Source organism: Coenobita brevimanus, chromosome 35, assembly GCF_032717465.1.
Source record: "Coenobita brevimanus isolate Jiangsu-jjx chromosome 35, ASM3271746v2, whole genome shotgun sequence".
NCBI classification, from domain to species: Eukaryota; Metazoa; Arthropoda; class Malacostraca; order Decapoda; family Coenobitidae; genus Coenobita; species Coenobita brevimanus.
The window spans coordinates 8,222,125-8,244,448 of record NC_136988.1 but is presented as its reverse complement, the minus strand read 5'-3'; the positions used below and the strand labels follow the sequence as shown (position 1 = coordinate 8,244,448).

The following is a 22,324-nucleotide window of genomic DNA, read 5'->3' as shown; positions in this document are numbered from 1 at the left end:
TCATAATACTACCAAATACCACATAATATACAAAATTACTACACAAGAAAGCGATTTTCTTCAAGTGCAACTTGGGGTTCTCTTTCACTAAGTGCTAACGTAACTATAATTATATACACATTCAATGTCACGGATCAGCATTGCACTTATTTTATAACTCATCTTTTATAAAGAAAAACAGTACTGGCACAATATTCCCCCCTAGTTACAATCTCCCACACACCTGTGCTCAGTAGGTTTGGATTTGGAGATAGTCAATTAAACACCCAGGGCAAAGTGAAACCTTGCACTCATTACACTGGTAATTAGAATCCTTATGTGCTTGGTCCCGAAGTTTGATTGTTGCGCAGACATGGCATCTCCTGTAGGCGAAGCAGCCAGAAGGAGTTCTGTTCAGGTGCACTAGATGGTGACGTGATAGATAAATGAAACTCGCCAACCTTTCAGCTGTCACAACGTGATACATTGTCCTCCTTGCACCTGTAGGCTGAACAGTTGCATACTTTGTAGGCCGCTGCTGTGCCAGTTCTTTTTTATACTCACGTAGAGTGATAGTTGATTTTATCCACCAGGAACTGAACTGTTGTGGTGGTGAAAATTGCTTTAAAAAATGACAGGATTGATGGTGTTTCTGCCTCAAGGTGCTCTCTCTGTACACCAGCCCCTGTTGCATCAAAGGCAGGTGTTGCTGGCTTGAAACCATCACCTTCCTCCCACACAAAAGCATCAAGCCTGTCAACTCCGGGGGTGTGTAGCTCATACACCTGTGACCATGAGCACAGCCACGGGCAGGGGGGTAGGAGAAGGCGAGGTGGAGGTTGAGGTGGTGGAGGACAGGGATAATGACTCACCTGTAGCTGAGACTTAATGAGGTGATGCTGGCTTGGCATGCTGATGAACTGTTGCCACAGACCTCCGTTTTCTTACATTAGAAGGGCCAGGCTGTGGTGATACAGCCCTTGAGGTGCTGGGTTATGGTGACAAGGGTCGTGATGCGGACTGTCAATGATGCACTACCCACATGCTTGGTGGTACGACAGGGCGGCGGCATTTATGGAGAACATTAACGCCACCCTCACCATCATCTTCCTCACTTTTACCTGCTCTTGGATCATCCACTTCCTCATCAGAGGCAAATTTGTCGCCCTCATGCGCTGTCCCTGCCTCCTGAAGCTCTGAGTGCGGTGTCTGAAGGGGCAGGGTTCATAAGACGAGACACTTCACTTTCCACATGGTAACTTCCTTCCTTCTCGGAGGAAGTATGCCCATTCTTAGCTAAACTGGACACAGTCATGTCTAACACACATCCAACAGCACATTCGCTCCACTGTCCCCGCTCATTTGCTCCGTTGTCCCTGCTGCTGAAGGTCGTATCTGCTCTCACCCACCAGCTTGTACACAATTTGAGTGAATTTGAGTGATTATTCCGTGTGCAAATAGTGCATCTCTGTTGACAAGTATTCCAATAGAAGGAAGTATTCCAATGTAAGGTGTGAAAGTACTGAGTATGCTAGAGTTTTGCTGTGTGTTTTAAGTGTGCAAAGCTTTGTCCAGTTGTGTGTTTATCTACGTTTGGGCCAAATACAGTGACTGCAGTGGGTGTTGTTCTCATTGAAGTGATGAGTATTACCATGTGTAAATTTAGAGCTATGATTGGGTGAGTGTTAACTGTATGTTGTTTCGCCAGAAAGAACACTTTATACCCAGTATAACCATTCGGAACTGAGTGGAACTTCGTTTTGTTTTTATTTATTTGTTCGAGCTGACGTTGTAAGCTGAGTGGAATTTTGCAATGTTTTGACTTGTCTTTGTTCGAACTGAGCATTATTTTGGAGTGATAAAACTGTTCAAATATAATTGTTGTATGTTAACAGTAGTGTGGGAACGATTTTTGTTACTTGATCTAACCAGTTAGTGGCAATCATCTGTGACTGTGGTTGACGCCGTTGTGCTGGTAGATGTAAACAACTGCAGTGTGGTACAGTATACCTATACTTGGTGTATTTAATGTTAAGCATTCCCTTGTGTACAGTGTTGTAAGTGAATACTGTTCCTTTAGTTTTTGCATTATTTCCACCTGTGTAAACAGTTTATATCCCATGTTTACAGTTATTTAGTGAGTAGAGTTTTGATTCCACTTTCCCACCATTAGCCAACCATTATTTCCACTACTTAGTTAACTTTTTCCTCTCTCTCTTTCATCTCATGGTGAGTTAGAATACTTAGCAGGAAGATCTCCCCTTACCTTATTTCACTTGAAAACACAGTTAGCATCTCAACATTTGAATCACCATTGCTGCAAAGTAACTCCCTGTTAATTTATTTTAAAAGGTTCACCATATATGTACTTGTTTTTGTTTACAAGCAATATATATTTTTTCTCAGTTACAAATAAATTTATATTTTCTCCATGTTTACAGGCACTGCTCCATCTAGTGTTTTGTTATTTCCGTGCCCATGTACAGTAATCCAGGAATTAACAAATCCTTAGCACCTTCATTCCAGGTGATAACACATTTTCATTTGACAGCATTCCGTTAACTCTGTTCTTTCGAACAGCAGCAATCAAAATGTCCTGGAACGTTACAAGCACAGCCTGCTCCAGTAGCTTCACTGGATCTTTTTTTACCGACTGTTTTTTTGTTGGCAGGATGTGCAAACTCCTTCGTGATCTTGAGGAAAAGCTGTCTGAAGCAACTAACAGAATCGGTATCATGACTTGAAGGATTGATACGTTTGAGGAGTTTGTTGCAAGCAACATTGGAAGCAATGTGGAGGGAAGCAACACCCCTTGGTCGAGGACGGCTGTTGCCCAAGGCAACACTGACATTGTCCCTCCTCCTGCCATTGAAACTAACCAACTCTTATTGGAACAGGATAATTTCCAGGTAGTGCTAAATGGTGTGAGAGTGTCAAGGACGTGACACATTTTACCAGTCACCACCTACAACAGATTCCAAATTTGGCTAACTCTGATGAAGAAACTCATGAGGCTCGACTGGTGGAGGACTCAATCATCTGTGGACAGTCGTGGAGTTCTGTGGCAGAGCACCAACTAAAACAAAGCAATATTGCATTCCAGGTGCCAGGCTTGATGATGTAACTAAGACTGTGGACACTGATTTGGAAGGTACAACTTATGACAGTCTGGTTATCATACACACAGGAACCAACGATGTAATGTGAACCCGGTTTGAAGAGCTCCTGAACAAGTTCAAGTTGATGCTGCAGCATTACAAGGAAAAAACTAATAATATTATGATTTCAGGTGTTCTCCCCAGGACTACAGGAAGCAGTGTCTTTTACAGGTAGCCTTTAGCTTAACCCTGGAGTACTAAACTTGAGTATAATATACCCGATGCCTATGACGTCATTCGCATTACATGCTGGGACCCTCAGTACCCTCACGGTTCCCCGAATGCTCAAGGAGGTAGGTCACATCGCGCTGCTGCTTGGCTGGGAATTGTCCATAGTGATTGGTTTGGGTATAGTGTACCCGAGTTTAGTGATAACCGACTCAGAGTGTCGGTACCGGGAGAGGGACGGATGGTAGGGGCATTTATGTCCCCCACTCCGGGGACTCTGAGGCATTGTTGTTTTACGCCATTTTTCTTTTATTTAATTTTGAAACGGAAGTGTTGTGTGTACTGTGCATGTAGTTTAGTGATGATAGTTAGAGAAACTTGTATTGGAGAGCATGCTGGCCTACTCTCTGTGTTACTGAAACACTGAAAAAGTTCAGCAAAGGAGGATGGTCAGGAACTAGTCCTGAGGGCTGATGAAATGGGAGCTCCAGCTCTCCCTGTCATCAGCTTTCCATCCACCTTGGGAGTACTGCCCTGCTCGACTGGTGCTACCAGATGACCTTATCTTAACTGGAATAACAGACTAAACTTTGAGGTTATGGAAATATAATACAGGGAACAATATTTCCAAATTCTTTGCCATGGATTCAGAGTAAACCACAGTATGTCTTGAACTGTTGCTAACTGTATAGCTGGCCAAATAAGAAATGTCTCGATTTTCACTGCAATATTAATTAAACACAGTATTATCTAGTAGCCCAGATGAAAAACTGTGTCCACCAGAAGAATGAACTCACGTTATCTGAGTGAACTCAGGAAACATGTAACCTACATCATATGAGAAAAATTTTTACCAACACACCATGAAGTTTCTCATGGGACTGGTGCCATTTCTCATCTCTATCCCCTAGGTGGAGCCATGAAATAAAATAATAGTTGCTACAATGAAGGAAATTCAAGCACTTCATGATCCATTTACCAAGGTATTAGCACCCAAGGAAAGCTTAACCTGCCTTGTAAAAACGTTTTTTGACGACGGAATCAATTGGATGGCCAACAGTGATGAATGACAGTGGGGGATAGATGAAATATATTTTCAGAAAGAGAGCATCACACTCAAGTTATGTTATCTTGATCTATCTGGCAACGCACCTTCAGGGGTGAGTCTTGTCTGTGTACTTGCCAGTTTTCTGCCCAAGGGCAAATTTCCAAACATGGTAACTTCGTATTTACTGTGAGTTGACCAAAATTATTTCATGGGTGTACAGTATGTAATGCCACTTCCAAAATGATGATGTCTGAAATAATTTTGCAATGGTAGCTAAATTGGTCATACTGCCGCACCACTGAGCCTGCATAGCACCCCTCTTTGCCTCAGTCCATGGGTTTAATTACATAAACGAGGAATTCATATCGTGAACGGGGTGCCGCAGGGAAGTGTGCTTAGTCCCACTTTCTTTAGTATTATGATCAATGATATTCTGTCATCAGCTCCCATCCCAAGGAATCTTAAATACACGCTCTGTGCTGACGATTGTGCAATATGGCACTCTTCCCATAATGCACAATTTTCGGCTGAGCGGATTCAAGCAGCCCTAGATTCTATCCACCAATGAGCCTTGCAGTGGGGATTTAAGTTTTTCCTCCCTACGTATGCCGCCATAGTCTTCACTAATCGTAACCTACCTAATTTGTGCTTGGCTTTGGATAATCAGCCAGTACCTTTTCAAAATTCTGGAAAGTTTTTGGGAATACATTTTGATCGTCGTTTGAACTTCAAAATTCATGTTAATAATTTGCTTGCTTTTTGTGATAAACCGTTAAATGTCCTCAAGTACAGTCACTCATAAAATAAACGACCCCCCCGGCCAAGACACCTTTCAACCAATATGATATCGGTCCTGGTAACACTGTAAATGACGTCAGCTGCGTTTGGGGGAAGTTCATTCAAAGATCATTCGAAGTGTGTCGAGACCATTCATTTAACCCTTGAGGCCGGGGGTTTCATTTGCATCATGTGCGGCATTAATGCATAAATGTTTCGGGTATGGGATTCTGTTATCACCTGAAAGTTCTTTGTTCTTGTAGCATAAAGTTAATTTTGTGTGAAGGACAACATAACAAGTTAGATATAATGTATGTTTGACTCGAATTGTGGATTGAAGCAGTGTTTCGTGCAGATTAACTCCGCCCTCCTCTCAAACATCCCTCCTCATCCCCCCATATGGCTGACGTCAAATACACTGTTACCAACACTGAATACCCCGAGTTAGATTGCCTCAAACGCAGGGGGGGTCTTTTCTTTTATGAGTGACTGTACCTAGCGGGTACTACATGGGGTGCCGACAGAAAATCTTTATTAATGGTGTATAAGTCCCTTATCTGATCGAAGCTAGACTGTGGCACACAGGTATACAGTTTGGCATCCGATGCCACACTTAAAGGATTGGATGTGTTGCAGAATAAATGTTTGTGAATGTGTCTTGGAGCTGTCTGGTGTAACCGTGTAGCTCGTATGGAAGTGAAGGCGAATGTGCCTCCCCTCCGTATTTGCTGTGACCACCTGGCCATATCATATGGCCTATGAACATCAAGGAAAAGTAATATCGGCAATGTGGTCTGTACCCCCCTGCATCAATACCACCATCTTATGTGGGGGGTGCGTCGGCCACTTGCCATTCGCCTCCACTTACTGACTCAGGAGCTTGGTGTGGACCTCAGTGACTGTGACAAGTTGGTGTTTAAAAATATAGTGCCTTGGGAGCCACCCAGGTTTACTGTTGATGTCCATGGCTCCCAGCACCTAAGACCAATGTGCTAGAGGCAACATCATTGTTCGTCACATGGGGTCCCACCAATTGTACACTGACAGCTCCAAGTCGAGTGAATGTGTGGGTGCTAGTGTGTGGTCGACTGAATGTGCCCTCAGGTATTGGTTGCCGACTCATACATCTGTGTTTACCTCCGAACTTTTTGCTATTGACAAAGCCATAGACTATGCTCTCACTTCTCGACATGACTCATTTGTCATCTTTTCAGATTCAAAATCAGCCCTTCAGGCAATTGCTTCTTGTACTACGGACTCTAATGAGATCTAGGGCCGCATTATTAATAAATTGCATTCATGCGACAATTCCTTCACTCTGATCTGGGTGCCTGGTCATTGTCATATTTACGGCAATGAGCAGGCTGACTTGCTTGCAAAGTCGGCTGTAGAGCTCGAGGAGACCTGGGACTTTCCTCGTGATCTACGGTCGAGTCTCTCACTTGGAAAAAAATAAAAAAATCTTCTGTGGCAAGGTCAGTGGACCAGACTTAATATTCCAAACTGTAAGCTGTACCTGGGCGACTGGGATACTGTCAACTGTCTCAGTCGTCTTGAGGAAAAAGTCTTGGCGCGATTACGGCTGAATGCCACCATGGTAACACACATGAAACCGAACATGGAAAGATGCTTGCCACCACACTGTGACATCTGTGATGCGGTGTTATGTATCAGACATATCATCCCGCGCTGTCAGCGATTTATTCGTGAACGTGGTTCACTTAGAAATTACTGCGGCACAGCAGACGTCCCCTTCACCCTTTCCACCATCCTGGGTGATGAGGACATTTTTAATGACTGATAAATTGATGGCTTTCTTGAGAGAGACCAGACTGATCAGAGTGATGTGACTTTTTTCCTGTATCGTTTTGGTTTTTATCAACCGTAAATATGTATTTATTGTACCATTAATTAGGGTTGACAGTTGACATATTTGAAAAAGTTCCTCCTTCCCATTGACCTATTACTAATACTGATGTCCCCTACATTAAACCCTGTTCCACGGCTGACAGTCACCAGATGATGAGTGCAAGTGTGCAATATAGAAAGGTATTGGGCACTTGCAGTCGATGGCGGTCTGTTGGGCGAGGTCCTTAACTTGTTGTACATATTATGTAAATACATTATACCATCTTGCTTTAGTTATTCTAATTAGGGCCAACAGCTGACGTATATGGAAATGTTCCTGACTCGTCTGGTTCCCTTTTATCTATTGATGTCCCCTATATTAGGTTGTGCCTCGACTGACATACCTGGTGATGAATGCAGGTATGTAATGTAGAAAGGCATTACATATCTGCAGTCGATGGAGTTCTGTTGGTCGAGGTATTTTTCTTTTTATCATTACTGTACGTTCAGCTATTTGTCTTTTTAGGATTTAGTATAGGTTAGCGATTTGTCTGTTAGGTTATTAGTTTTAGAGACTTTAGGTTAATTAGTTTTTTTTTTCTGTTACATAATGTAAGGTTGAAAAAAAAATTTTAAAAAAATATAACTACAAAAAAAACTACAATACAAAAATTATTATACATATATGTACGTGTGTATGTGTGTATGAAACTGTGTGTATATATATGCAAGATATGGTGACATTGACAATTAATGCTTTGAGCACCCTGGAGTCGCCGTCCTTCTCCAGCCAGTAGTATTTCAAAAATTTAATCCCACAGACCATTCAGGAGCATATTAGACAAGCAACAGTGAAACAAACACTACCAGCAGTTGGTATTTCAAGCAAGACTGTTTTAGGAAACTTTAGCCATGTTCTTGATGTGAAATGATAAAAATTTTAAGCTCTTGTAGCTTCAGTGTCCTAGGCTGAGGGGTTGGGGAAATAAGTGATAATGTGGGACCTAACACAAATTTGAGATTAAACAAAAGAAAGCCAGTTTGTACATATGTAAGTCTTCTGTAAAACTACAAGAGTGTTCAATGTATTTTCTGGACCATCCAAAAGGCATGACAGAACTACACAGAAATATTTATTTCATGTAGTTATTAACTTGGTGGGATTAAGGGAAGGAGAAGGAGGAGGGTATGTAGCGATTAATGTTTCCATTGCTTATCATTTTAACCCTATTTTTACCCTCCACCTGACCAAGTCAGTGAAGGGTGTTGTTATCGCTGGGATCAATAGGTGTCCGTTTGTAGAGCTGGGCGGCAGGGCGGCTGGCTGTGAATAAAGATTTTGTTTCTGGGTCTGAACTCAGAATGTATTCATTATAGAGTCATGAAACTTGACATAGTTTTGTGTCTTGTAGGAAACTGATTCATTTTGATAGGCAGAATGTTGTGTCTTAAGTTGTTTATTTATTTTTTAAGAAAAAGTAAAAAAATAATATCCAGAGATTTCAATGTGGCCCATGCAAGCAATCTGCAGGGGCCCATGTTATGTGTCCTCAAGGCATTCTCCTGATGCCCACCTTTAAAAGAAAAGATTGAGGGGGTGGGGTGAGGGCCGTTATGCTCTTGGTTAGGTGTGAAAGGAGGAGGGCGGTATGTGCTTGATCAGATGGAGGGTTACAATTGTGTAGTTACTTATGTTTTTATTTCAAATATACAGTATACATTTCTATATACTCTATACATCTGGAGGCCCTAAACATGATATTCACATGAGAGTACTAGTGTTTCAGTAGTGCAATGTAGACTGCATTGGTGTTGCTGTGCAGGGCTGATTTGGAAACATACCCGGTACTTCATAGTAGGCTTGCCCCAGGGAGGGTCGAGCATTAACACTGCTAATAATGAATTGAATGAGTAGTCTAATCAGTAAATGTGTAACTCCAAATTTAAGTAGCTATTACACACCACATAACACTCCACACTCTTTATGATTAGCCTTAGCAAACTTGTCTTCTTTTATGAGATTATAACCTTGATTTTAATATTGTACTTTAATGCCATTGTTCAACTGATGCTTCTTTAAAAGATGTTCCTCATGATATCGTATTAATTCAAGAACCAGTAGAAGAGCGTTTGGAGGTAAGAGTGAGAGGTCACACATCCCCTTGCATTATGGTTGGCATACTGCAAGTTTGCCAAGTTGAATTGCTCAACTGATTTCCTTTGTAAAGAAAAGAAAGTCATCAATCTAGAAAAATAAAAAGGCCCCTACAGTATAAGGTTATACTTCTATCAAGCGGAGCAATTTAGATCACTCATGCTTACAGCTCGGTGGTGGGACACAACACAAAAACTTGATGATCTCAAAAACCATGAAAGTTACTGCAGACCTATGCACATCGATGGTTAGTTTATGGAAAAGTAGTAAGGTCTTCCATAAGAGACTCTTATATGCAATGAAGGAAAAGTGTGGGTATAAGAAAATGAACTCAGGTTACAGGAATGATGAGCTCAAAATTAAAGTGCAAAAAAAGTGTTATGGCAATATCGTGCAATATTCGTGCAAATTGGTTTCTTGTAATACTAAACTTGTTATAATTTTTAAATTATTTTTCCCACTAAAAGAGGAAAAAACAAAAATTCATTTATTTTTAGGTATCTCGACACGTTGCTCTTAAAAAGCTGCAGTTCTTAGGACGAATGGTATACAGGCAAAGGAAGACAGTTCTTGAGTTGTCTTATTGCATACTGATTAACTCTTGCATTAAATAACTGCAGAGCTAATGGTTGCGAGTTGCTCCCATATGTGCTCACTGTAATGGGGTAGGGATACAATCTGATAGTTCAGAAAAGCAGCTACCATTGAAGTAGCGATAAAGATGCACCATTGCACCTAAGAGTGAGGTTGAAGGGAGTCAGTAAGAGGCCGGGCGTTAAAAAGATGAAAAGCCGGTGGTTCCACTCCTTCAGTTCACCCTTTTGAGAATAGATGCATGCAGAAAAGCCCTCTCCCACATAAGAGACTTGTACTGCACACAACAGTTAATAAAACCTTTGTAAAAATTGAAAAGCTGTGCAGGGGTGAAGAAGCATGAAATTGCATAACATCTGATATCTTGCAAGCAGATTTTGCAAGAGAGGTAATATGAAGTTACAATGAAATCTTCTGAGAGACTGAAACCCCAAGATTATTGATAAAAGATATAGGATTGTTGAATATTAACATACATTCAGGTGGAAGGTTTTGGAATGTTGAAAGATGTATTAGCTGAGTTTTCGATGCATTAAGCAAAATAAAGTTACTTTTGCCTTAATCAAAGATATGTGCCAAGTCAGAAATTGGGCATACCATGGTTTAATTCCTTGATTATTGAAATAAATGATGTGATGGATGCTGTGAGAAGAAAACTGAAAAGATGAGGGGTGGAGTCACTAGCATACAAGTGGACAGTGTTAGAAGGCCTCTTATGAATTGAGGGGCCGTATGATGGAAGAGGTTCACAGACCACAGGCCCAGCCATCCGGAAAATGCATTTTTGTTGAATAACACTATATTCACTCATACTTTATCATGTGGCCTTGGATGAGAACACCTTCTGCCACTGGAAGTATTGTTGAAAGTCCTTAAAAGTATTGAACATCGTCCTAGTTACTCGCCATTTGCCCAGTACTGGCCATGAGAGTGTCTTGGCTGTGTGTGCATGTGTTTTTTGTGGCCAATGAGAACGTAGCCAGGCCACAGGCCTCACCTACTGATTGGTTGGCCGTATGTGGCTGTGTTTGGCGGGAATATTTGCCGCGCCATTCATCAGTTCCTACCGTTGTGCTCTGTTCGTAGCAAGCAAAAAGGGATTCTCACTGTTTTACAGCCATCTTTTGCAACTCTTTCGGGGTTTCGTATATGATTACTGTTGTAACAATGTTCCGTCGTGCTTGTGGTAGTGATGAAAATGTTCCTGGGCACTCGAGAATTGGTGAAATCAGTTTTTGTATTTTATTTTTTTTAGTCCTGCCCATATGACCATTTTAAGGGGGGCCATAACATATTCATATTGTTTAATGGTACTTATTTAAATTCTAATCAATGTTTTTTTTCGTTTCTTTGTTTAAGCATTCAAGTTTTGCCCAAAACTTGGTTGAAAGTTCAACAAAATTATATCAACAAAATTATATATATATATATATATATATATATATATATATATATATATATATATATATATATATATATATATACACATATATATATAATATTAATTCCATAGATATGGCCAAAACATGATAAGAATCACAATCTACGCTCAAAAATCTTTCCTAGAAAGAGAAGAACGTTTACTGTCAAAATTAAAAGTGTTAAGGTTGCAAGAATGTTGCTCAACTTTGAACCTGCTTTCTGGCATTTGACTTGGCGTGAGAACACCTTACAGTATGTTGCACGACCCCTCAGTTAAGGGTATAGAATGGTGGCTGGATACAACCTTGAGCATCACACTATTTCCAGCTCTAAAGAAGATCGGTTGCAGTCTGTCACGAATCAATTCGCGACATTTCCTTTTTGTGAGAAGCCACGAACTATTAGTGGAAAACTCACTGTGTATCGCTCAGTTAACCGTTTCTCTCTCCATTTCGGGGTATACTTTTCAAATCATTCGTCACTTTCAAAAGTGACCGATTTAATGCACGTCACTAAGTGCGCTACTGAGCGATACAATTGTTTCTTTATCGTTCGCCTCTGCTTGCATAAACCGTTAGCCACGCCTTCTTCCGGTGGCTCGTGCTTCCTGCCCATACATTATTTGAATTCAGTCTTGTGTTTGCTGTGACGGAGAAAGGGTCTGTGCTCAGAGGTGGAGAGGTCAGCTAGCACCCCAAGCTCCATTAGTACAGTTAATCCCAGTACTCCCACCTTAGTGGTGATACATAGTATTCATCGACTGGTATTTCTTTTGTGTATTTTGTAGTTTTAAGAGCTTAGTTAAGGTGTTTTTCCCTAGGCGTAAGTATTTAGCTTTTGTGTGAGTGAGCGAGTGCGTCTCATTTAATTGATTTGAATTGTAACGTTGAATTTATTTTTTTGATTAATAAATTTAACAGTTCCTTTCTTGAGCTTAATGTAAGTAAACTCTTGTTTCATTTCTCCGTAATTAAGCTTATTTCCCACATAGCTCCTAGCTTGCATAGACGTTTTGCTTTCATAACTGGTACTTAGACCAGTCTTGTTGTATTAACTTAAAATCCGTTGTGCCAGGAGTTAATGCATCAGCAAGAACCTGATGTTATTATTATTAGTATTAGTTATTTATTGTCAGGGGTGATGTAACTTTCTCCAGAGGCTAATAGTACAGTAATTCAGCAATTGTGAGTAATTAGTCTCCGCTGTGTACTGTTGAGAAAGTTTATAAATTCTCGTTCTTAGAGAATCTTAGCAAATCAGCGTAAAGTAATCGTTGCTTGATGTAGCAAGACAATCATTGTCTCTGCTCTTCAATATTATTGAATATTATTATCAAATTAAATAACATTTAACCATTTTTCAAAATTACCGTGTTATTATAAAAACCCCGTGACAATTGGCGACCTCATTCCAGGATATTAACTCCTAGCTCTAAAGCTATTCACGAGATAGTGCTCACTCATTCATATTTAGGTATTTATCATTAAAGTTTATAGGCACAAGCTTACTGGTGTTTACCCTTAATTTAGCAAGTGAATTTTGCTTTATTAATCAATAGAATACTTAACTCTAGTTTATTTTTGGTAACGCCAGACAATTTTATTCGCTTCTGGGAAGTCGCCGTACCATTGTGTTTATTATTGAGTCTTCCCAGTCATTTACATTTTTGATTTATTCTTTGCCAGTTAACTGGATAAGACTGGTCACCACTAGCTTGTGTCTGTACTCTTTATTTTTGTTTATTAGTATTCGTCGCTAAGCAGTCAGTACTCAATTTCGGTTTGCTTAATAAATTAGCGAAATGGCTACTACTGTATTTTTACAGGAAGCCAAAGAAATGGGTCTTTCGGACCCAACCGAAATTAAAGAGTATATACTCTCACGGCATCATCAGGAGCAGCAGCGCGAGAATGATGCCCGTGAAGAGCGTAAGATTCAGCGCGAATACGAGCGAGAACAGCGCGAACAACGTGAAAGAGAGCGTGCATATGAACAAGAGCAGCGTGAGAAAGAGCGCGAATACGAGCAGAAACAACGCGAGCTCGAGTTAGAAAAAGAGCGAGAACAGCGCGAACACGAGCGAGAACAGCGCGAATACGAGCGTGAACAACGAGACAAAGAACGAGAACATGAACTTGAAGTGCTGAAGCTCAAGCGAGATTCCTTGGGTTCAGACACATCTGGTGCAGTTGGTTCAAGCTCCACGAGCGCTCTCCCTGCACATGTCCTGGCGACCCCACGCATCAAGCTTCCTTCATACAAGGAAAGCGAGCGAATCGAGCCGTGCATTGCTCGTTTTGAGGACATGGCAGACTTATATCAACTGGATGAGGCAGCTAAGCGGCTTCAGTTTCTTAGCCTATTTGAGGGCCCTGCCCTCGATATTCTCCACAGAATTCGTGGAGACAATCTCACATATGAGATGATGAAAGCTGCACTCATTAAGGCGTATGGTCTCACAGTAGACGACGCCAAAGTTCAGTTCATGCGAGCTCGTCTCCAAGACAAGGAGACAGCTGTTCAGTTCCTTGATCGTCTCACAGCTTACTTAAATGAGTGGATGGAGAAAGATGAAACTCCTTCCACGCGTGAGGGGATAATTGACCTTATGCTGCGTACACAGCTAGAGAGGTCGTGGCCTGCTGAGCTCATAGCACAGCTTAAGATCTGCCAGGTGAAAGATGCCAGCCAAATGGCAGAGAAGGCTGACGCATTCTTTACTGCATACGGGTATCAAACTGCAAGCAGCAAAACACCTGGAACAGAAAACCTGATAAGTCTGGGAAGCCGTCTCAAACTGAATCCCAGCACCAAGGTCATTCTCAGAATAATGGCCAAGGTCCAAAACCGCAGTGGAAGGACCAGGGGCAAAACACTCAGAAACCTGAGTGGAAGAGGTACAACAAGTACCCTAACCAGCAGCAGTATCAGCCACGCAACCGACCGTCGGGACAAACTTTTCCACCACCAGCTCAAAAGAGGCAGGAAGCGAATGCAGCCTTCATTCCTCAGCAGCAGCCTGGTGGTCACGTCCCTACCAGTGTGGGTACTTCCCCACAGTTCACTAGTCCCACAGTGACAGTGAACCCCCCTCCACAGATGGCCAATGTTCCATCTTCTCAAGTATATAACCCTCAAGGCACAATGTTTGCCACATCAATTCAGCAGCCTCATGAGTGGTTAGCTGCTTCCTCCACAGGCCCTCCCACAGGTGACAGTACCTTCCTTGTTCAGCCAGGGTTTGTGGGAGACATTCCTGTGAAGGTCCTGAGAGACAATGGTTCCTCAGGTTGCTCTGTCAAGCAGAGTCTAGTTCGGCCTGAGCAGTATACAGGTCGACAGATCCATGCAAGCCTTATTGATGGATCAGTGAGATTGTTCCCTGAGGCATGTATCCAGGTGGCATCTCCATTTTATACTGGTACGACACTTGCAGTTGTCATGCCAGAGCCTCTATTTGACTTGATAGTAGGCAATATTCAAGGAGCCAAGGATAGTTGCTCCGATGATGGCGCCACTCAGACTTCGGCTGCTGCGGTAACACGAGCCATGGCTGAGGCTCCAGATTGTGTCACCCCAGTGATCATTGAATCGCCGCAAGATCTGATGTGTAGTCAACTTGTTGTACAAGAACAATATTCTGACCCGACACTTGCTGCCGTGCGGAATAAACAAAAGGGTCAGTGATTAAGTATTCACGGGAGTCGAGCCAAGTTCCTTTGCAAACAAGGACGGCTCTACCGTGAGTCACGAACACCCGAGGGCGAGGTTCGACTGCAGTTTGTCGTTCCCGCCAAGTACCGCCCAGCAGTGTTACAATGGGGTCATTGTCCAGCCTCAGGAGGTCACATGGGCAAAAGGAAGACCCAGGGCCGTATCCGAGCTGACTTTTTCTGGCCAGGGATGGGACGGGACATAGATAGTTTTGTCCGTTCCTGTAGTGTGTGCCAAAGTATCACCACTAATCAGGGACATGCCCTTCCTATGCCATTCATAACCACACCTGTAATCTCTGAGTCAGTTGAGAGACAGGGTAGTGGTGAAGTGGGTGCAGACCTGACGTCTCGCCCATTGGCCCCACAGGACACATTATGTCCAGGGCCTGTACATACATATTATGTACCGTAAGTTAAGGGGGAAGTTGAGAGGCGACTTGAGGCTATGGAAGACCCAAGTTTGCACAAGGATTCTCAGCTTTCCGATACTAGTATTGTATTGTAGGTTAAGGGGGAAGTTCGAGAGAGAACTCCGCAGAGGCGACTTGAGGCTATGGAAGACCCAAGTTTGCACAAGGATTCTCAGCTTCCCGGTACTAATATAAGTATTGTAGGTTAAGGGGGAAGTTCGAGAGAGAACTCCGCAGAGGCGACTTGAGGCTATGGAAGACCCAAGTTTGCACAAGGATTCCCAGCTTCCCGGTACTAATATAAGTATTGTATTGTAGGTTCAGGGGGAAGTGAGAACTCTGCAGAGGCGACTTGAGGCTATGGAAGACCCAAGTTTGCAGAAGGATTCTCAGCTTCCCGGTACTAATATAAGTATTGTATTGTAGGTTAAGGGGGAAGTGAGAACTCTGCAGAGGCGACTTGAGGCTATGGAAGACCCAAGTTTGCACAAGGATTCTCAGCTTCCCAATATTAATATAAGTACTGTAGGTTAAGGCACAGGTTGAGGACCCGTGTGCGGTTCGAGGCTATGGAAGACCCGAGTTTGCACAGGGATTCTCAACTTGTCGAAACATAATCGTGTGCTATAATTAATGGCGACCTCGAATGTACGTCGTAGCACTGACTGCTAGGCAGAGAGAGTAATTGTAACATGATAAAATTTTGTCTCATTGACACTTTTGATGCTCCACCTCAATTGGTTTTGCAGGTTCAGCAATGGGTGTAGCAGTTTTGCTGTGCGGACCAGCTGATCGTCTGCCGCACGCTGCCGCCTCTTCTCCTCTGCCTTCGTCGTAGCCATATTATTTACTGTGTCATTTTACACGTAGGTACAGTTACACTACAACTGTCACACCTACACCGTGTATTACATACACCACGCTACACAACAATTAGTTGTCAGTGTAAATGTAGCGAATTTTCGCTCAGTTTGACCTGAGTACAGGATTTTCACCGTCGTCACGGAGTTTTTCCCTCAAGCTTGCTTCTATTAACGTAAATACGAGGTTTTTTCACTCACTGGCGACTGCGACTTTCTCCTGTAGCAGGATAGCACACATACCACAGTGTGAATCTTGTGTGACTGAGTTAGGATTTATATGTATGTATATTGAAATCTTTCTTCTGAAGGAAGAAAGATTTAATTTTCATGGGGCGTAATGTCACGAATCAATTCGCGACATTTCCTTTTTGTGAGAAGCCACGAACTATTAGTGGAAAACTCACTGTGTATCGCTCAGTTAACCGTTTCTCTCTCCATTTTCGGGGTATACTTTTCAAATCATTCGTCACTTTCAAAAGTGACCGATTTAATACGTCACTAAGTGCGCTACTGACGATACAATTGTTTCTTTATCGTTCGCCTCTGCTTGCATAAACCGTTAGCCACGCCTTCTTCCGGTGGCTCATTGCTTCCTGCCCATACATTATTTGAATTCAGTCTTGTGTTTGCTGTGACGGAGAAAGGGTCTGTGCTCAGAGGTGGAGAGGTCAGCTAGCACCCCAAGCTCCATTAGTACAGTTAATCCCAGTACTCCCACCTTAGTGGTGATACATAGTATTCATCGACTGGTATTTCTTTTGTGTATTTTGTAGTTTTAAGAGCTTAGTTAAGGTGTTTTTCCCTAGGCGTAAGTATTTAGCTTTTGTGTGAGTGAGCGAGTGCGTCTCATTTAATTGATTTGAATTGTAACGTTAAATTTATTTTTTGTGATTAATAAATTTAACAGTTCCTTTCTTGAGCTTAATGTAAGTAAACTCTTGTTTCATTTCTCCGTAATTAAGCTTATTTCCCACATAGCTCCTAGCTTGCATAGACGTTTTGCTTTCATAACTGGTACTTAGACCAGTCTTGTTGTATTAACTTAAAATCCGTTGTGCCAGGAGTTAATGCATCAGCAAGAACCTGATGTTATTATTATTAGTATTAGTTATTTATTGTCAGGGGTGATGTAACTTTCTCCAGAGGCTAACAGAACAGTAATTCAGCAATTGTGAGTAATTAGTCTCTGCTGTGTACTGTTGAGAAAGTTTATAAATTCTCGTTCTTAGAGAATCTTAGCAAATCAGCGTAAAGTAATCGTTGCTTGATGTAGCAAGACAATCATTGTCTCTGCTCTTCAATATTATTGAATATTATTATCAAATTAAATAACATTTAACCATTTTTCAAAATTACCGTGTTATTTTAAAAACTCCGTGACACAGTCTACAACAGAAGCTATAAAACGACTAGAAATGAAGCTAGAGATGAAGGCTTAGATAGAAGAGTAGAAACAGTAAAAGGGCAGTTTTGAAATAATAGATTCATAACAAATTCGGTCAAATGCCTTTGAGATGTAAAGTAGAATGGCCAAGCTTTCACCAATGTCCCAAAAGGAGGATGACAAGGATACTGAAAAGGTGAGAAGATCACAAACGGGGCATCCCAGGCGGAACCCACACTAGCAATCAGAATAAAGGTTTAATAAGTGTTATAAAATATATTTGTTAAGAATATAGAAACTTTAGAAACAGAGGATGTTGCAGCAATAAGATAATAGACAGATGCTTGGGATCGACCACCATTTTTAGGGACAGACTGAGTGAGAGCAAGGTTCCGCTAAGAAGGACGTGTGCAGTTTGACATAAGTGAAAAAAAAAATAACCTAGACGGGGTGTAAGCACAGAAGCACAATTCTTGAAAATTACAGGAAAGGTCATCAGTTCGTGCGCCTTGAGAGTACTGAGAACAGTACGAGCAGAAAATGCATCAAGTGAAGAAATTGTATTGTCACTCATGACGAAGTCAGACGGCGTACGAATTGGAGGAACAGCACCGAAATCGACCAGGCTTGAACTGGAGGAGAAAGTCTAGGCACAGAGTTTTGCATTTCCACAGAAGTAACAGGTGCAGAGCAATCAAAGCAGAATCGAGGAGAGAAGGAGGATGAAATAAAGCTGCTAAAAAGGTTTTGACAATGTGCAAGGAGTGGGGAATTTTTTAATAAAAAAGTTGAGAGCATTTAGTACGAATGAAATTATTCTTGGTGCAGCAAGGACCAAGCTTAGCATGATGCTGGGCAGAAAAAGAAGGGAGACAAGATTCTGAGGTGGGTTGGCGCTAGTATCTTTTTCAGGCCTCCTCTTTGTTGTGGAAAGCGTTAGAACAAGCTTGGTTAAACCAAGGTTTTGTTTCTTTGCATGAGTCAGAGGATGAGAGGAAGGAATGTATGTCTTCATGCCCTAGGGAATAACTTTCGTAATGCACGAGGGACACTCAGATGTCTCTTGGCCATGGAATCAATATTCATTCTAGGAGTGGGTAGGAAGGACTAGGATGGCGGTGAGAAAACCTTGGATAAGATTATGCTGTAAAGACGGGTGTTGCAGGTAGGCTTCTAGGATGCAAGCAAAATGTGGAGCAGCAGAAGCTAGTGGGTGAGGTTGATGAACGGGGATGAAAGTGGGTGGTGGAGTAGAATGGGATGAGCACACCTTGCAAGGTGGACAGTGTGTGACGATCGGCATTGGTGGTGGGAAAAGAATTGTTTTAATCATTCAGCTGAGAACATACCTCCAATTTAATTCTGGCGAACGCCAGACGATTTCATTCAGCTGGGAAGAGAGTGCTGAGGGAATCTTGATTAGGTTTCCAATGTGAGGGCTAGAAAATAGAATAGAACGGCTGGGGACTGGTGAGTGAGATAGACAGAGATGGTACTGGGTGGTGAGCTAGGGAGGGGGGGAAGGGTCATTGTAGGTGGGCAGAATTAGATGTTACATTGTTTTGAGTCAAAATTTTCTAAAACCAGAAAAAAGACTAGAAGAAAGTAAACAGGTGTCCATCTTGTATACTCATATCTAGCAGAGCAAGTAAAACATTGTAACTGCTGTGAGGGAATAAAACAATGATGACTTCACTCACATATAACAGCAGCGGGGAGATCAGGGAGTCTGATTTAGGTTCAAGTGTTTTAAACCTTTTTCTTGCAAGATCTCTCGTCTGATCATAACTGTCTGATAATGACCTAAACGAGGTCAGGTCATCTGCTCTGAAGGTCAGGAAGTAGGATTTGGCACTACTTACAAAGAATTTCAGTTATGGAAATCTTGGGGAAAATAGAATGTCAAGTTTCACTTAACTGATGTAGACAAAACAAGTGTTTGATATGGACTGACTTGCTCAAACTGACTTGAATCGGCTCGAGTCGTCTTGGCCTCCACTATATGAATCCAAAATTTCAGAATGAAATGTTAGCTCAAGGTATGTTTTGAATTAAACACGTGCATAATTTTGGCCTTCCCTTTTTCAAGCTTGACAATGTTATTCTGGGATTCAGCGCCTTTGGTAGGTGAACCGCTAGTAGGGATGGGTTTACTCGAGTTTGGGAAGGCTTTCAGTATCAGGCAGAAATGGAATTTCAACTTTTTTTTTTTTTCACTTGATCTAGGACCACTTTCGATTAGCAAAGTTTTTCTACAGATTTTATATCACTTTTACCAATATTAAAAGAAAATTATTTACGTGTTTTTGCGCTTAAGAAACTTCAAAGTGCTTTTCAGAAAAAACTTTTTTTTAGGGGGGGGGGGAGTCATATTATGTTGACTCATTTTAACCAAATACCCTGGTGTTAGCCTTATTGAAATATGGAAGTGCACCAACCGCAGCAAAAGGGAGTCTTCTGCAAGAGTAGAGGTCGCTGTAGGACTGAGAGTCGTAGATCTGGTAGTGAAGAGTGTAGAATAGAGTGCAGTAGAGTTCAGGGTGGAGTTAAAGCAGCCAACTGTAGACAGGGGCAGTGGAGGTGATTTGCTGCCCTTCAGGAACTTGGTGACTGTCAGCCATACAGAAAAGACGAAAGATGCAAGCAGCCCCAACGTCGCACCCTGACAGACCCACGAAAAAATAGTAATTATAAATAAACAATTAAATGAACAATTCGAACACAACAATAAAAAACAACAAGAACAACAAGAACAATGATACTACTGCTACTGCTACTACTACTACTACAACTACTGCTACTACTACTACTAATAGTACTATTATTATTATTATTATTATTATTTAAGATGTAATAGGCGTCCGCACTGAAAGTGTGGAACATGTTTGAGTGAGCGAGCTAGCAAGTCAGGCAGTGCTGAATATTGTCTCATGTGGCTCATCATCTTCCTCTGATTTCCTGACTTGAAAACACTAAAACGAACTTATCAGATTACACCAGAAATATTCTCTCACACTTCATAAAACCAATACTCCTCTTGTATTACTTTTAGGTCTAGGGCTTGGGACCAGGCAGGATAGTAATGACTTTGCTTTTTGCTCACAATAATTAGTTCCACCAAATCTCTGGGTGCACTCCAATTCGAATCAGAAATCAGAAAGTCTGAGTTTTTTTTTGTCGATTAGGGTATTGTATTAGTTTGACTCAGATTCAGTCAAAAATTTCCAAAAAAGGCCAAACACAAGGTATTATTTGTTTTGAAAAGGCGAAACCTGGTTGCTCTCAGCAATCGTCGGAAAATACTGCTGCGCTACTCACGGAACCTTAGACGTTACTTCTTGCGCAGCCGGCTGTTATGCTAATCTGCCTTATAAAAAATCGTTTCTTCTATTTATGTAAAAACTATTGGGAATTACGGGTTATCTTTGAAATGAAAATAATTGAGGATTATTATGCGATTTCCAAATTGCTGTCTATATTTCTCGTAACTTCAAAATTGGTGGAGATATCCAAAGAATTTTCCTCCCGACCCCTGCCCCCATTTCTTGCTGATGCAATAAATCTTTCACTCAGGTACATATGTCGGGGGTCCAAAATGTGACTGAATTGTTGGTAACGATTAATCGGCATATTAAAGTATCACTTCGAATCCATTGGCGTATTTACATTTCCTTCTTCTTAACCCGTCACATCCTGAGCTATTTCGCACCTCCGACACCCCCCAATCCCGAGGTATTTTCGAAAAATATTGTTTTGGCCAAAACCTCCACTTTTGGTGAGAAACATCGAAATTTCATAGAGAAATCGCTCACCTGAGGTTTAAAATACTCGATCCAGATAGCAGTACCTTCTTACCTGACTGGGTTTGCTAACAGGCTGGCACCAAAGAAAACGAGTTCTATGGGAGGGTAACTATTTCACACCACTCATAAATGGTATTTATTTATTTACTTGGTACGAATTTAAATGTAGTACGAGAGTATATTGGTTTTCAAACAGTAATATAGGCATTATAAACATTGTTTCACTCACTAACTCATCACTATACCTGACCTTTTGCCACATTACCTGATCATCATTTCTGACTATTTCTTCCTCTAATGCTATGTAAACTTTGTCCTCCACATTGTCATTGATTGGGGAATCACTCTGGCCCTGAATGTCTTTATTGGCCAGGTCACTGGTAACAGGTGAATTGCCGAGACATTGGCATCCGGGGGGGGGGAGGTTATGCAGTGTAAGGCATTGTCCATGCTTGGCATCTTGTAGAGGAATAGAGGAAGGTGTCCCGTGTATACATACAAAAAAATCACGCGTGGAAATTGAAAATTGTGCAAATTAGGGACCTTGCAATTGCACGACGTACCAGTACGTCGTCGGGACTGGCAAATGCAAAATGTTGCAACGTACCCATACGTCGACAGGACGGGGCAGGTTAATACCACACTATTATATTTACATTAGGAGTGGCTTCTTGCACTAGAAGGGTACAGTATAGCTTTTTTTTTTAGCAGTTTAATGAGACAAAGGTGCCATTAAATTAGCTACCTTGTTTGACAGCTTGGTAGTTTGAAATGATGGAAATAAGAGACTGACTAGAAGAGTATGCAAGTGAGGTGGCGAGAAGAGTAGGAGTAGGAAGACCCAATTTTGTGATGGAGAACTGAAATGGAAAGTTGATTAAGAGAAAGGGCATGAGTTGGAGGGAGGGCAGCCAAATGGCAGAGAACAGATAGGTAGATGGATGGAGAGATAGGTAGACACAAGAACACGAAGAAAATATAAATACATCACTGAATGCA

At 41.6% G+C, this 22,324-nt stretch overlaps 1 protein-coding gene across 1 annotated transcript in view; it reads right to left on the bottom strand.

Moving 5' to 3' along the window:
* Positions 1–1,002: 1,002 nt before the first annotated feature.
* LOC145396145 (sodium-dependent multivitamin transporter-like) overlaps positions 1,003–22,324 on the bottom strand; it is an 88,875-nt gene continuing 67,553 nt past the window's right edge. Inside the window, exon 10 of the mRNA XM_080269588.1 lies at positions 1,003–1,188. Coding sequence (XP_080125714.1) covers positions 1,003–1,188 — 186 coding nt within the window. The remainder of the gene's footprint in view (positions 1,189–22,324) is intronic.